Genomic DNA, 14,709 nt, shown 5'->3' with positions numbered 1-14,709 from the left:
TGGTCAATCTAGCACAATATTTTTTACTCTGACTGGCAGCTGCTCTCCAGTATTTCAGATGGGAATCTCTCCCAGCCCCACCTGTGATCTTCTGCATGCGAAGCAGATGCTCTACCACTGAGCCACATCAAAACAACATAGTACATTAGAACCAAACCATGTAGAAGTGTGGCTTCTTCATACTCAGGTGTCTCTGACCAAGTTTATATATTCTTCTGGACCACTCCTTTACAAGTCTATCTATACACAAAGTAGATAACAAATAGACTAAGAAGAGCTTGCGTCTCCATTTCTCTGCATTTCATCACTAACAGCAGCACACATGTCTCTCCAATGTTCTCTTCAAGGCATCCTTCACCTCTTTGTTCCTCAGGCAGTAGATCAAGGGGTTCACCATGGGAAACACCACTGTGTAAAACACTGAGATTATTTTGTCTGTGTCCATGGCATAGCTGGAACTAGGACGTAGATACATGAATAAGAGGGTGCCATAGAAAAGGGCAACAGCTGTCAAATGGGAGGTGCATGTGGAAAAGGCTTTGTGGCGGCCATCGGTTGAGGGGATCCTCAAGATGGTGCAAAGGATGCAGGCATAAGAGATGATGATGAGCACAAAAGTGCTCATTTGGATGAATCCACACAGGGCAAAGAGTAGGATTTCATTGAAGTGGGTATTGGAGCAGGAGAGGGCCAACAGAGGAGGGATGTCACAGAAGAAATGGTTGATTATGTTGGAACCGCAGAAGGAGAGACGGAATGTAAGACAAGTGTGCACCAGTGAGGTCATGCTGCTTGTGAGATAGGAGCCAACTACCAGACATATGCACACTTTGCGTGACATGAAAAGTGGATAGAGTAGTGGGTTACAAATGGCCATGTAGCGGTCGTACGCCATGGCAGCCAGCAGGAGGCATTCTGCATCGGCAAAGGCAGCAAACAGATACATTTGCGCAATGCATCCTGAGAATGAAATGCTCTTCCTCTCTGCTATGAAGTTGGCCAGCATCTTGGGAGTAATGGTGGAGGAATAACTGAGGTCCAGGAAGGCCAGATTGTTTAGGAAAAAGTACATCGGACTGTGCAGAGAGGGACTGATCCAGATTAATGTGATGATGCCAAAGTTCCCCACCAAGGTGGCCACATAGATGGCCAGGAAGAGCACAAAGAGGATGGCTTTGATCTCCTGACGATCCGTGAAGCCAAGGAGAATGAACTCCGTCACTGCCGTGAAATTCCCCTTGGCCATTTCCTCCCGTTTTTGTTTCATTGCATCTGGATCTATGGTAGAAGAAGAATGAGCTGTGGGGACAATGAAAATGAAATGGTTTTAGACAGTGGTTTCCTCGGCCTTTCCCTTGAAACTAGAAGAAGTAGAGTAAATATTCTCAAAAGCTGCCTTGTATATTTTATAGGGAAGTGTGCTATATATGGCAAAATTAAAAAACAACAACAAACAAACAAACAAACAAACAAACAAATAAATATTACCCTTGTGAGAACATTTTGGATGTGGTTGCAGTTGCTTAAAGGAGGAGTGTGGGAGGGCTCTTTGCAGAGAACTTTGCAGAGAACAGTCTTCTTTTTGAAATATGTCCTCTATTTTTTTGGGGGGGGGGTGAGGTTCCTGGGCGTATTTGCACTAATTTTCTTGGCATTAGGTACCACCTGTAGGTGAGTTTCAGAGTGAGTTCTTTTCTTTTCATTGATATGGATTTAAAGGGGGGTTTCGACCACATTCGGGTCCATTGAGTGGGGTTAATCTCATAGCCTATGTCATCCTCCCATTGTTTTTTGATTGTGTCTAGGGAATTTGTGGGGTTTTGGAGTAGTATTTTGTATATTGCAGATACCATCCCTCTGCCGTGTCCCTTTGTTGTAAGGGTGAGGTTTTCGAAGGTTGTCAGAGGCCTAGTTGCTGCTGATTTTACTACTGGATTGTTTAAGAGGGCATGTAATTGGTGATGTGTTAACCATCACATCTTCTAGTTTATTTTGTATTTCTTGTATTGACAAAGGTTTGTTATTTTTATAGAAGTCTATTAGGCGACATAAGCCTTTGGATTGCCAGGTTTTAATCTGGAGGTTTTGTGCTGTATGGTGGAATAATGGGTGGTAAACCAGGGGAATTAGTGGGAATGGGGTTGGGGATAGTTTGCCTATTACTGTTTCCCATGCTTTGAGCATGGTCTGTGTATACCTGTTAAGTGTTGTGGGGGTTTTCCTTAGTTTGTTTGGGAGGAGAGGGTATGCTGTGGTGCAGGTATTGTCAATTGTGTCCCTCTCTAGGTGTGTCCATTGTTTTGTCTCATCTTCTAGTATATATGGGATTATATGGTGTATAATCACACCCAAAAAGAACTCACTAATATCACCAAGATAAAACTTTGTCACACCAAATTCAGATGCCTAGGGGTACAAATAACCAGAAACTTCAATAAATTATACCTCCACAACTACAAGCCCCTGTGGTGACAAATAAACAAAGACCTAAAGAGATGGAACAACACGAATTTCACTCTCTCAGACAAAAAGCCATGATCAAAGTGATCACCCTCCCAAAACTAACCTACCTATTCCAAACCCTCCCAATCTGGATTCCCCAAACCCAACTCCGCAGATGGCAGAGAAAACTACACTCCTTTATCTCCTCCCACAAAAAAACCAAGAATAAGCCCCAAATACCTGCACCTCCCCACCTCAGAAGGAAGATGGGGAATCCCCAACATAGAAACATATTACATTGCCAACCAGGTGTCCTCTAATTGAAGGGCTATCTGGTTCTCAGCCAGGCTATCACATGATGGCTCCTGAGGCTGCCTCACCAATAGTGGCTAGTGAGGAGGGGCAGTGACCATGCTCCTGGCCTCCTGTCAGCAGAGCTGCTGCTTACTAAGAGTCTGAGGCAATGAGGAGGTTAATGCTGTGCAAGTGCACTGGTGGAGCCACTATTAGTTTAGTAACTTGGGCCACAGCTTTATTGAGCATTTCACAAAGGAGATCTACAGAACTCTGATTGTGGTGTAAACTATGGCTAGGGTGTGTCAAAGTACCCTTAATGGTTAATTTGTAGATGCTATGGCTCATGTGAGATTAGAAAACTCACTTGCTGATCTGGGGGCCACACCTGAATTTTCCTTCTCTCTTTGATGATAAGGGACACTTTGCACATGCTCAGAGCTACCGTATCTTCTTTATTGCCATGTATTTCTCAGAGTTGAGCCTTGGCATTAAAATATTTTACAAGGTTTCAACCTCATGAACCCTAACTGAAATTAAGCCAAAAAATATCACTGCATAATAGTCAACATGTCTTGAAATAAGTTGTCTCTGTGTGTGTTTATTGACTGCTCAGAACAACTTGCTGCCAATAGACGTCTGTTTATAGAACTTCATTCTGTATAACCACTTGCTTATTTTTTAAAAAATACCCAAAGTAGTACCGGTATATGCAAAAGCAGTAAGATGCAAAAGCAATACAAACAGAACACCTAAGTGCCTTCATAACATTATTGGAAAGAGCAGGTCACTTATAATATTGTATAGTTTCTTTATGCAAATTATAATAAAACAAGTTTTCTTACTTTTGGAGGTTGTGCTTTCCTGACATTTTTTTAAGGAAAGCAATAATTTGATGAATTAACGCAATTTGAGCTCAGAAAACCATGTATAAGAAAATACAGTAAGGTGCCTTTGTGAAGCCTTTATGCAGAATAGTCACAAGCCGGAGTCTTTGAAGTGTCTGTATCAAGGAAGACAGCAATTTGCCACTGCGTTGCAGCTCCTAAGATAGCAAAAATGACCATATTCAGGTCCAATTCTCCTTAAATGGTTCTCATTTGTGGCAACTTACCTGTGAAACACGTAATGGATTATTCATTGTCTCATTGCAGGAACTGTTGCTTTTGAAGGTTTGCGTTAATTATCATGCTGTTGAGACCAATTCCCTGGAGAACTTGACGGAAGCTGGGGAAGGGTCCAGGGGGAAAGGGACTGTTGCATATCCAAACCAAAGAGTTACAGGTATGTCACGATACTGCAGGGGTAAAACGTGAATCAATGAAGGTTGGTGTCCTAAGATTTTTGGATGGAAACACCAGTGCTCATATTAACCAGTGCTCAGAAAGCTTTTGAAATGCTTTCCCTTGTTTCCACTACAGGAAAACGGCCCTAAATGGCTCGGGCTCCATATACCTGAAAGACCGTCTCCTTCCCTAAAGACCCTCTCAAGTGCTGAGATCAGCAGAGGAAGTCCTCTTGGTAGTTCATCTGCCCTCCGAAGCTCAGGCGGTGGTGGCATTCTCTGTGGTAGCCTCTTAATTTGTGGAACTCCCTTCTCACGGAGGTGTGTCTGGCACCTTCATTTTACAACTTCTGGAGAGTGCTGATGACGTACTTATTTACCCTGGCCTTTGAAACTTGAGGTTATGTTTTCAGGACCCACATTATTTTTATGATTGTAATTTTTTTTTTAAATGATGTTGTGCTTTAATGTGGTAACCCACTCTGGAATCTTAGGATGATGGGTGGGTAATAAATAAATAAATGTGGACTTCGGATATGTGAATGTGACACAGGCATCTTGGCCCCACTGTCCAGCATTCACCAAGTGAAGTTTGCTTCTGGCCTAGATTGGAGTGGTGGCAGATGTTCCTCACTGCAAGGGTGGTGGAATTCATTGGGTAGCTCACCCCCAGAGACTGATGATGGAAACTGCAGGATTCCTGAATGCTCTGCCAGGCTTTCCAGTGGAGAAAGCTGTTGATCATGCTCTTGCTGTGGAATGGCAAGATGAGATGGGTGGTTGATAGAGTCACTGCTAAATGTCCACTCCAGCATTGTGGAACCCAAGTGACTCTGGGGTATTCTGGTGAGCTGCAGGCTATGAAACAAGCCAGATGAAGACTAGAGCACAAATGGTGCAATTCTTATTTTGAAGTCAACCCAACACTGGTTAGTACACAGAATCATGCCTCCCATGTGGTAGGTGTCCTCAGCACACCCAGCCCAAAGATGACAAATGGATGGTAGTTTAATTCTTTATTGACAAAGCACACACAGTAGCTCCACACCCACTTCTGGTGCCTAAGTAGCTTGCATCCTCTCCTCAGACTTGTGCTCCAAGCTGAACTGTTGGAGCAACAGCACGGCCATACCTCTGCCCAAACTTAGGTACCATCATCTGATGGCGCGCACACGAGCAACCTACAGCTTCTCCTACACAGAAGTTGCCACTGTGTCTGCTTCTTCAAGACCTTTGTGGTCCTGGAAGACAGCAAAAAAGAGACGGAAGGAAGGCAACATACCCCTTTCCTTGGGCAAGTGGTCAAGAGAGGAACTGCAGGCATTTTGAATCTAGATCATTCTAATCTGGGTCCACACCTGGCCATGAGATGGAGCCAGTCTTGGTTGCTCTGATGGATGACCATTACCAAGAGTGGGACATGGGAAATTCAAGTTTTCTCCTGCATCTCTGTCTCTCTGTGACCTTGGATTCCTCCATCTTGGGCTGGCTCTGTGGGATGGGAATTGAAGGCACTGTGTTACAGTGGTTCTTGCTCTACCTAGATGGTCAAGTCCAGTAGCATTGGGGAAGTGTTTTTCAGCACCCTGGCAATTATGCTTTGGAGTGCTGCTGGGGCACTGTTGTATACCTAGTGCTATTTGATATCTATATGATGACATTGGGAGCCATCATTGGGAGATTTGGGGCAAGGTCAGATCAGTATGCTGATGACATCAGGCTCAATTTCTCCTTAACTTTTTAATAAGCAGAGGCCAGGCAAACCCTGGATCGCTGCTTGGATACAGTGGTGAGATGAATGCTGGTCAATTGGGAGATGGAGCTGCTGTTGGTGAGTAGTTCACAGTCTAAGAATGCCTGCCCTTGGTAGGGTTGTGTGTGTGTGTGTGTGTGTGTGTGTGTGTGCGCGCACGTATGTGGATCCATCCTTGAAGACATAGCAAATACTTCTAGAAGATTACAGATTCACTTAAATGGAAGTTAAGTACTTAAGTACCCATGTCACCAGACTAGAATATTTGAAAATATCTAAAAGGTAATCCATACCGGTGGGTAATTTACAGGGAATTGCTGTACTTTACAGGGGGTTACAATACCATCAGTTACATGAAATGTTTAAATTAGATGGGGGAAAAATGTTTTTCAGACCAAAGCTCACAATATATAGACTGGGAAACAAAAGACAGCATGTTAAAGCCTCTATGACACACTGGGCAATAGATATAGGACAAAATATAGATTTTAACCTCTGGGGGAAATTATGAAAAAGTGATTTGAAGTTTACAGCATGTTATTCTTTGAAGGAGAACTGCTTGAAAATGATTTACAGATCGTATCTAACTCCGAGTAGGCTTGCTAAAATGTATAAGAGGTGGAGGGAATGTTTTTTCATATGTGGTAGATTTGTAAAAGGGTAAAAGAGTATTGGGGAATGATCCATAATGAATTGAAAAACATGTTTAAAAGCACTCCCCCTCAAAAAAAAAAGGAGTCTTTTCTGTTGGGGGTAACTCAGACTGAAATTCCCAAGTGTCAAAAAAGCTTATTTATGTATGTTACTACTGCGGACCATGTTTTGTTAGCCCCAAAATGGAAAACGAGCGAGGTCTCAAACAAAGAAGAATGGCAACTTAAACTGAAAGAATATAAGCAGCTTGGATACTTAACATATAGAATAAGAGAACAAGAAGAACACATGTTTAGAGAATATTGGAAAACATTTATTGAATATATGGGAAATAATTGTGTACAGCTGAAAACGTTTGTAGCATTAAGATAAATTCAACAGTGAGTAAAAATGAGTATTTTAAATTGTAAATGGAATACTGAATGGTATAGTGTTTTGTAAAATATGCAGGAATTGATGATATGTATTGAACCATGGAAAGAGAAGAAGGAAAGTCATTGATATTTTAAGGATGTAAAAATGAGTATTTTAAATTGTAAAACAGAAAATTTAATAAAAATTATATACAAAAAAGGTAATCCATATGGCTATAGTAAGCTATAGTAAGTAATCCATATGGCTATAGTAAGCTATAGTAAGTAAGCTATAGTAAATGAGAAGATCTGCTTTTACCTGTTACTCTCTTCATTGCGTCCTTCACCTCCTTGTTCCTCAGACTGTAGATTAAGGGGTTGAGCATTGGGATGACAAAGGCATAAAATACAGAGACCATTTTATTCTGATCCTCTGAATAGTTTGAACTGGGCTGTAAATATATAAACAGGCCAGTTCCATAGAATATGATCACAGCAATCAGATGGGAGATGCAGGTGGAAAAGGCTTTCTTGCGGCCCTTGGCTGACTTCATCCGGAGCACCGTGGAAAGGATGTACAGATAAGAACTCAGTATTATCAGAAGAGATCCCAATATATTGATTCCAGCAGAGATGAAAACTAGTGCTTCAGCTATGGCTGTATCAGAACATGAGAGCTTGAGTAGTGGGGGGATCTCACAGAAGAAATGGTTGATTTCATTAGACTGGCAAAAAGACAAAGTACCTACCAAAGTGGTATGAATGATGGAGTTCAAGAAGCCAGCTGTGAATGCTGCACCAGCCATCTTGACGCATCGGGTGTGTGACATGATTGAAGTGTACAGCAAAGGGTTGCAGATGGCCACATAGCGGTCATAAGCCATCAGCCCAAAAAGAATGCATTCTGTACTTACCAGAGCAACAAAGAAATACACTTGGATGAGGCAACCCAGGAAAGAAATGGTTCTCTTCTCTGATAGCAAAGTTCTTAAGGCTTTGGGGGTGATGTTGGAGGAATAGCAAAAATCTAAGATAGCCAGATTACTGAGGAAAAAGTACATGGGGGTGTGGAGCTGAGAGTCCATTCTGATCAGCAAAATCATCCCTAGGTTGCCCACCACAGTGATAACATAGATCAGCAGCAACAATGTGAAGATGGGAATCTTCAGTTCTTGTACATCTGCAAATCCCACAAAGATAAATTCAGACACACCACTGGTATTTTCTGTAGACATTTCTGTAGCTGTTTTATTCCTGTTATTTTTATTTTAGAATGATTGTGGATCTTCATATGATTTCAGTTGGGGGAGAGGATTGATTTAGCTGGGAAGAGTGCTGATATACCTTCAGTAGTCATAACCAAAAAAGTCTGGCTGTACTAAGTAATGCGCATTTATTGACTTGTCAATATATACAGACTGCTTGTGTGCCTTACACTGTAGAGCATGATTTTTCTTTTCTTCTTAATCTGCAAATAAAAAATAAAATAAGCCTTTTCTGTCTGGATTTTCACTGTTTGAAAAATGGCAACCCTATGTCAGAGAGCTCCACTGTACAGGGGCACAGATGCAGAAATTTCCAACTTCCCTGTTCATTCACTGATTTGAAATAGAGTTTCTTGTTGAACTGAATGCAATCGTATTTTCTCAGGGTTGTTTTTTTAAAAAAGAAAAACCCTCAGTAAATTGTATGTAATTAGTCACACATTTTTTAAGTAACTCTCTGAATTAAATGGCCCTGAGGAAAGTGGTTGTCCACCCATGAATGATGGGCAATACCTCCATCCCCCATGGATGAACAACGGTTACCATGGGGGATGATGGTTTACCTGCATCCCTAAGGTTAAATAGAGAGATAGGGGCAGGTCTGGATAAGATAATGAGTCTGTGCATGACACAAGTATATGTTGATTGCTGAGGGATTGCAGTTATCAGCGACATTGTGATTGGGGGGGGGGGTCCTGTCTGGATAATGCCCTTAGACCCTTCCAATTATTGGGGTCCTGTACCCAGTGAGGGTTGGAATCTAACAGAGGAGATAGCTGAACTAGTCAGAGAAGTTTCTTTGCAATGCAGTAACATTAGCAGTAACATTAGCTGACCCTTTAAATGTCCTCTTTGGCATCCAAAAAGAATGAGCTGGGCTACCACTAGGTGATGGTGCCTTCCAGACTAATAGGTGGGCCTTTCATCCACTTGCACTCACCTAGCTGCTAGAGAGTCAAACAATAGCTTGGTGGGTGAGTGTGAACTGAGCTGGAAGCTGGAGAAACAGAGACATGCTTGAACTGTGCTATATCCAAAGCTGGGACTACTAGAGAAACAAGATCTGTTGGAGTGTTAATGCTGTGAGTCCCTCCATCTTATGCTGAGGTTATATACTGTGTGTGTCTAAACGAAACTAGATGTCTTAAATGTACCACAGTCTTCGCTGAGCTTCATTCCAAGGAAAATGAACCCTGAAAAAGTGCTGGAAACCCTAAAATCTCCCACCAGTTGGAGATTGGGGTGGCAAGGAACAGTATTAACAATTTTTTGGAGGGTGATTCTATCTGATACGTTCACTGAAGTCATCCCATTTCACATATATACACTGTTCCCTCTCCTTTCCCTCCCCCCACATCTCACATTCTAACTACCCAAATGCCCCATTCACACTCAAGCAGTACTCATCCATCCCTAAAAATACACAACCCATTGTCTCATGCACACACTCTTTCATATGTGTGTGCCGCACACAGAGAAAGTATAGACACACACATACACACAAAGCCACCATTCATTTTCCCAGTCAGAAGCACTGCAAATGGGCAATAATGGTAGAATGCATGTAACTTGTTGGGATCAGAAACTACCTACCTTTATGACTACGAAGAAAGTCACTTGACAGTGGAAGTGCCCTACCACCAACCTTCAGAAGTGTTTTGTGCTGGCCCCAGGGGAGTGTCCGTGTAGCAAGGTCCAAGTCCAGTCCGGGGTCAAGGGATTCAAAGGAGGTCAGTCCGGCGGGGAGCAAGGCAGGGAGCAGGTCAAAGTCCAAGGCACGAGGTTGCAGGTTGAGCACACGCTTGCAACTAAGTTGCTCACGCAACTTGGGCTGGGTCTGGCTGGCTTTTATCTGGCCCTATGCTTAGGGCCGCCCCGATCCTCTGGAGACTCGCCTCTCCTCCGGGCCTGGAGGCGAGCACTCCTCCTGCAGACACTTAACTCCCTTCGCCTCTCTGCCCTGAGCCTCTGTAGCTCAGGAGAGGCTGGTGGGTTACTGGACCCAGGGGATGCCTCAGCTTCCTCTGAAGAGGCTGGGAGTGGAGCACCTGCAGGCAATGGGTCCTCCCTCCCATCAGGAGCCAGAGCAGACTCTGCTGATGCCTGCACCTGGGGATCCAGCACAGGTGGGGATCCTTCAGGCTCAAGCCCTGGCCCCGGCTCAGCTGGTTCTGGAGGCGGGGAATCCTGTGCAGGCTGGGATCCCTCAGGTTCAGCATCAGAGTCTGACTCCCAGGCCATCACACCATCCCCCCTCCCAGGCCTCCCCCTCAACCGAGGGGCCGGACCAGGCTTGCTGGGGTAAGCTGCATGGAAATCACGGAGGCAGGCAGGTGCGTGGACGTTTTCCGCTGGTTCCCATGAACGATCCTCAGGCCCATACCCCTTCCAGTCGATGAGGTATTGGAGCTTCCCCCTGCGGTATCGTGAGTCCAGAATGCGCTCCACCTCGTACTCAGGCTCCCCCTCAACCAAAACTGGCTGCGGTCGTGGATTGTCTGGGTGGAACTCGTCAGGCGGGGCGACTGGACTAAGTAGGGACCGGTGGAATACTGGGTGAACCTTGAGCGATGGAGGTAACTGGAGGCGAAACGCCACCGGCGACACCTGCGCAGTGATGGTGAATGGGCCGGCAAACCGTGCATCCAGCTTTCGTGAGGGCCGAGAAGGATGCAGGTGACGGGTAGAGAGCCACACCCGATTGCCAACACGGAGTTCTGGCCCCTCCTGACGATGTCGGTCCGCCTGGGCCTTGTATGCGTCCTTGGCCTGGCGCAGTTGCTCCATCAATAATTGTTGCTGGGACTGAAGCTCCTGAAGCCAGTCTGTCACTGCGGGGACCGCGGAAGCTGGCAGCACGTCCGGGAACAAACGTGGATGGTAGCCGTAGGAGGCCTGGAACGGGGTCTGCTGGGTGGAGGCGTTCACTGCATTGTTGTAGGCGAACTCCGCCAATGGCAAGTGATCGACCCAGTCATCCTGCTGGAAGCTGCAGTAACACCGGAGGTACTGCTCCAGCACCGCGTTTGCCCATTCCGTCTGGCCATCGGTCTGCGGGTGGTGGGCCGAAGATAGGCAGACCTCCGTCCCAAGGGTCTGGTGCAGGGCTCGCCAGAAGCGGGATGTGAACTGGACGCCGCGGTCAGAAACCACACGCTCGGGCAGGCCATGCAGGCGGAAGATGTGCTGAAGGTACAGTTGAGCCGTCTCCTTAGCTGTGGGTATGGACGGGCAGGGGGCACAGTGCACCATCTTAGTGAAATGGTCCGTGAAAACTAGGAGGCAGGTACAGTGACGAGATGGGGGCAAGTCCACCACAAAGTCCAGCGAGACCGTGTGCCAGGGACGCGGTGGGACTGGCAATGGCTGGAGCAGGCCGGGGGGTCGGCCGGTAGGGCCCTTGGCCCGCCGACAGACATCGCAACCAGCAACGTAGCGTACCACATCAGCCTTCAGGCGGGGCCACCAGAACTCCCGGCTTACCAGATGGGTGGTCCGGTACCGCCCAAAGTGCCCTGCGGCTGGGGCATCGTGAGACATCCGGAGAACCTCGGCCCGCAATGGTCCTGGCGGGATGTATAGACGTCCCTGGTGCAGCAGTAGGCCCTGGCGCAGGGCCAGCCCCGGATATCGAGGGCATGACCCGTCAGACAGTTCCTGGAGCCGTGCCTGAGCCCAAGCATCCACCCGTTGCTGTTCCTGCACCCGAACCCGCAGCGGCTTGGCCTCCTGAGTGGCCAGGAATGCAGCCGGTGGTAAGATCGTCGTCGGTACTGCCTGCTGTACCGTGTCTGCGACGTCCTCGGGTTTCCGGGACAGGGCATCCGCCTTCCGGTTTTGGGAGCTAGGGATGTAGCGGATCCGGAACTGGAACCGGGAGAAAAACAGCGCCCACCGGATCTGCCTTTGGTTCAACTTGCGGGCGGTCTGGAGGTACTCCAGATTCCGGTGGTCTGTCCTCACTTCCACCGGGTGTCGTGCTCCCTCCAGATGATGGCGCCAGACCTCAAAGGCCACCTTAATGGCCAGTAGTTCCCGCTCCCACACGGTATAGTTACGCTCCGCCGGAAGGAGCTGCCGGGAGTAGTAAGCGCAGGGTAACAGCGGCGCATCGGGTCCGTGTTGCTGAGACAGGATGGCACCGAGAGCCGTGCTGGAGGCATCCGTCTCCACCACAAAGGGACGAGAGGGATCAGGATGCTGTAAAATCGGCGCCCTCTGGAAACAGGCTTTCAACCCCTGAAATGCCACTTCAGCCTCCTCATCCCAGGAGAAGGGCGTCTTGGGGCGCAGCAGTTGGGTTAATGGGGTGGTGCGATGAGCATAATCTGCAATGAAGGTTCGGTAATAGTTGGCGAACCCTAGGAACCGCTGTAAGTCCTTGCGGTTCCGGGGCGCTGCCCACTCTCGAACCGCAGCCACCTTTCCAGGGTCCATCTGTACCCCATCAGGGGAGAGTCGGTGTCCAAGGAAGTCTACTGACCGCTGGTGGAACTCGCACTTGCTGAGCTTGGCGTACAGGCGGTGCTCCCGCAAGCGCTGCAACACGGACCGGACATGACTCTCATGACGAGTTGGGTCACGGGAATAAATCAGAATATCATCTAGGTACACCACCACGTATTTGTCTAGCAAGTCCTGGAACACGTGGTTGATGTACCGTTGAAACACGGCGGGCGCGTTGCATAATCCGAACGGCATAACCAGGTATTCAAACTGCCCATACCGGGTCCCGAATGCCGTCTTCCACTCGTCCCCGGCACGGATCCGGATCAAATTGTAGGCCCCTCGGAGGTCCAGTTTGGTGAACATCTGTGCCCCCTGCACCCGCTCCAGCAACTCTGCAATAAGGGGCAAGGGGTACCGGTCTGGGATGGTGATCTTATTCAGGGCCCAATAGTCATGGCAAAGGCGAAGCTCCCCACACTTCTTCTTAACGAAGAGTACAGGAGCGGCAGTGGGTGAGGTAGAGGGCCTAATGAACCCGCGTTCCAGGTTCTTGCGAAGGAAGTCCTGCAAGGCTTCACGCTCTGGTTCCGAAAGGGAGTATAGGCGGCTCACCGGCAGGGGCGCCCCAGGCTGTAGGTCTATGCCGCAGTCGAAGGACCGATGAGGCGGCAGCTGGTCTGCTCCCTGTTCCTCGAACACGTCTAGATAGTCCTGGTACACGGTGGGGAGCATTGACACAGCCTGCCCCATGGGGGCAGCTGCTGCGAACTCGAACTGAGCATGGGAACCCGGGTCTGGGAAGCGTACAGTCCGATTGACCCAGTCGATCTGAACATTGTGCGACTCCAGCCAGTCCATCCCAAGCACCAGGGGAAACCGGGGCATGGTAGCAATGTCCAGGGTTCGCACCTCCCGGTGCTGCTGGCAGCACAGGACCAAGGGCTGGGTCTCCCGAGTAACAGCGCCCGAGCGCAGGAGCCGTCCATCAATTGCCTCCACCTGTACCGGTTCCGGCTTGTTCTGAAGCGGGACCTGATGCTGAGTGGCAAAGGCAGAGTCCATATAGGAGCGGGTTGCCCCCGAATCCACCAGAGCGTGAGTGAGAATCCAGGGCCCACCGGGGGGGTATAGACGCACTGGTATCATGAGGTGTTGCAATTCCACTGGTGAGGGCCCATCATGCGATGCTTGGGACCCCAGGTAGCCAGGGCCATCAGCTACCGGGGTTGGCGGTTTCCCTGCGGCTGGCGTTTCTCAGGGCAGGTTCGGGCATAATGTCCACTCCCACCGCAGTAGAGACACAGGTTCCCCTCCCGACGCCGAGTCTTTTCCGAGGGAGAGAGGCGTGGCCGCACTGCCCCGAGCTGCATCGGCTCCTCCGGTGACTCAACTCTGGCCACGGAACTGCTGGGAAGCACCGGCGCCGGGGGCCCGGAGTGCCGGTGGCCCCGGGCCTGGCGACGATCCTCCAACCGATCATCTATCTGCAGACTCCGTTGAATGAGGGCATCCAGTGTGGCAGGGCGATCCAACGTGGCCAGCTGATCCAGTATCTCGTCTGATAGTCCCTCAAGATACTGGTCCCGAAGTGCGGAGTCATTCCAGGTCAAGTCCTGCGCCAGCAGCCGAAATTCTGTGGCGTAGGTGGCCACTGTGGACTTGCCCTGTTTCAACCGCCGAATTGCCCGATTGGCTTGACTCCCCTTCTGAGGGTTGGCAAACGTGGTCTCCAGATGATTGCAAAACCCCGTATAGTCTGTCAGCAAAGGGGAGTCTTGCCGGAGCAGCGGCAGCGCCCACTTGGCCGCCTGGTCCTTCAGCAAGCTGATCAGGAAGTGCACCTTGGTGCGGTCGTCAGGGAAATCCCGAGCTCGCCCCTGAATATACAGCTTGGCCTGGGCGAGAAACATGGGAAAGCTGGCTGGGGACCCATCAAATTTCTCTGGCAAGGCCACTGGGTACTTGCCAGGAGCTGGGGCGGCGGCCCCAGGAGCCGGTAAGGCATCCAAACGCTGCTGCAGCGCCGTAACCGCATTGCTTAGCTGCTGCACAGTGTGGGACAAAGTCTGATTCTCCTGGGCCAATGCCACCAGTGCAGCCGCCTGGTCAGCCATGGCTACTGGTTCCTCCCGAACGCACCCCAGCGAAGGGGGAGTGCGGGTGTGGCGTGAGCAAACTGTGCTGGCCCCAGGGGAGTGTCCGTGTAGCAAGGTC

The 14,709-nt window shown here is 48.6% G+C and overlaps 2 protein-coding genes across 2 annotated transcripts; both read right to left on the bottom strand.

The window, feature by feature from the left end:
- Nucleotides 1-307: 307 nt before the first annotated feature.
- LOC117044043 (olfactory receptor 5AS1-like) lies at nt 308-1,267 on the bottom strand. The gene has a single exon (XM_033144438.1). It carries the CDS (start codon nt 1,265-1,267, stop codon nt 308-310), a length of 960 nt encoding a protein of 319 aa, XP_033000329.1.
- Nucleotides 1,268-5,104: 3,837 nt separating this feature from the next.
- LOC117043979 (olfactory receptor 5F1-like) lies at nt 5,105-8,016 on the bottom strand. The gene is made up of 2 exons (XM_033144307.1): nt 7,108-8,016; nt 5,105-5,179 (listed from the first exon to the last, which is right to left on the bottom strand). Exons 1-2 carry the CDS (start codon nt 8,014-8,016, stop codon nt 5,105-5,107), a joined length of 984 nt encoding a protein of 327 aa, XP_033000198.1.
- Nucleotides 8,017-14,709: the final 6,693 nt, after the last annotated feature.

Source organism: Lacerta agilis, chromosome 1 (genome assembly GCF_009819535.1).
Source record: "Lacerta agilis isolate rLacAgi1 chromosome 1, rLacAgi1.pri, whole genome shotgun sequence".
In the NCBI taxonomy this organism is placed as follows: domain Eukaryota; kingdom Metazoa; phylum Chordata; class Lepidosauria; order Squamata; family Lacertidae; genus Lacerta; species Lacerta agilis.
This window is presented reverse-complemented; position numbering and strand designations above follow the sequence as displayed.

Bases quoted from the DNA above. Each gene is read 5' to 3' on its own strand.
- LOC117044043 (XM_033144438.1), bottom strand. From the start codon at position 1,267: ATGAAACAAAAACGGGAGGAAATGGCCAAGGGGAATTTCACGGCAGTG.
- LOC117043979 (XM_033144307.1), bottom strand. From the start codon at position 8,016: ATGTCTACAGAAAATACCAGTGGTGTGTCTGAATTTATCTTTGTGGGA. The intron at 5,180-7,107 runs GTAACAGGTAAA...GCGCGCCATCAG, and splicing joins TGAAGGACGCAATGAAGAGA to ATGATGGTACCTAAGTTTGG.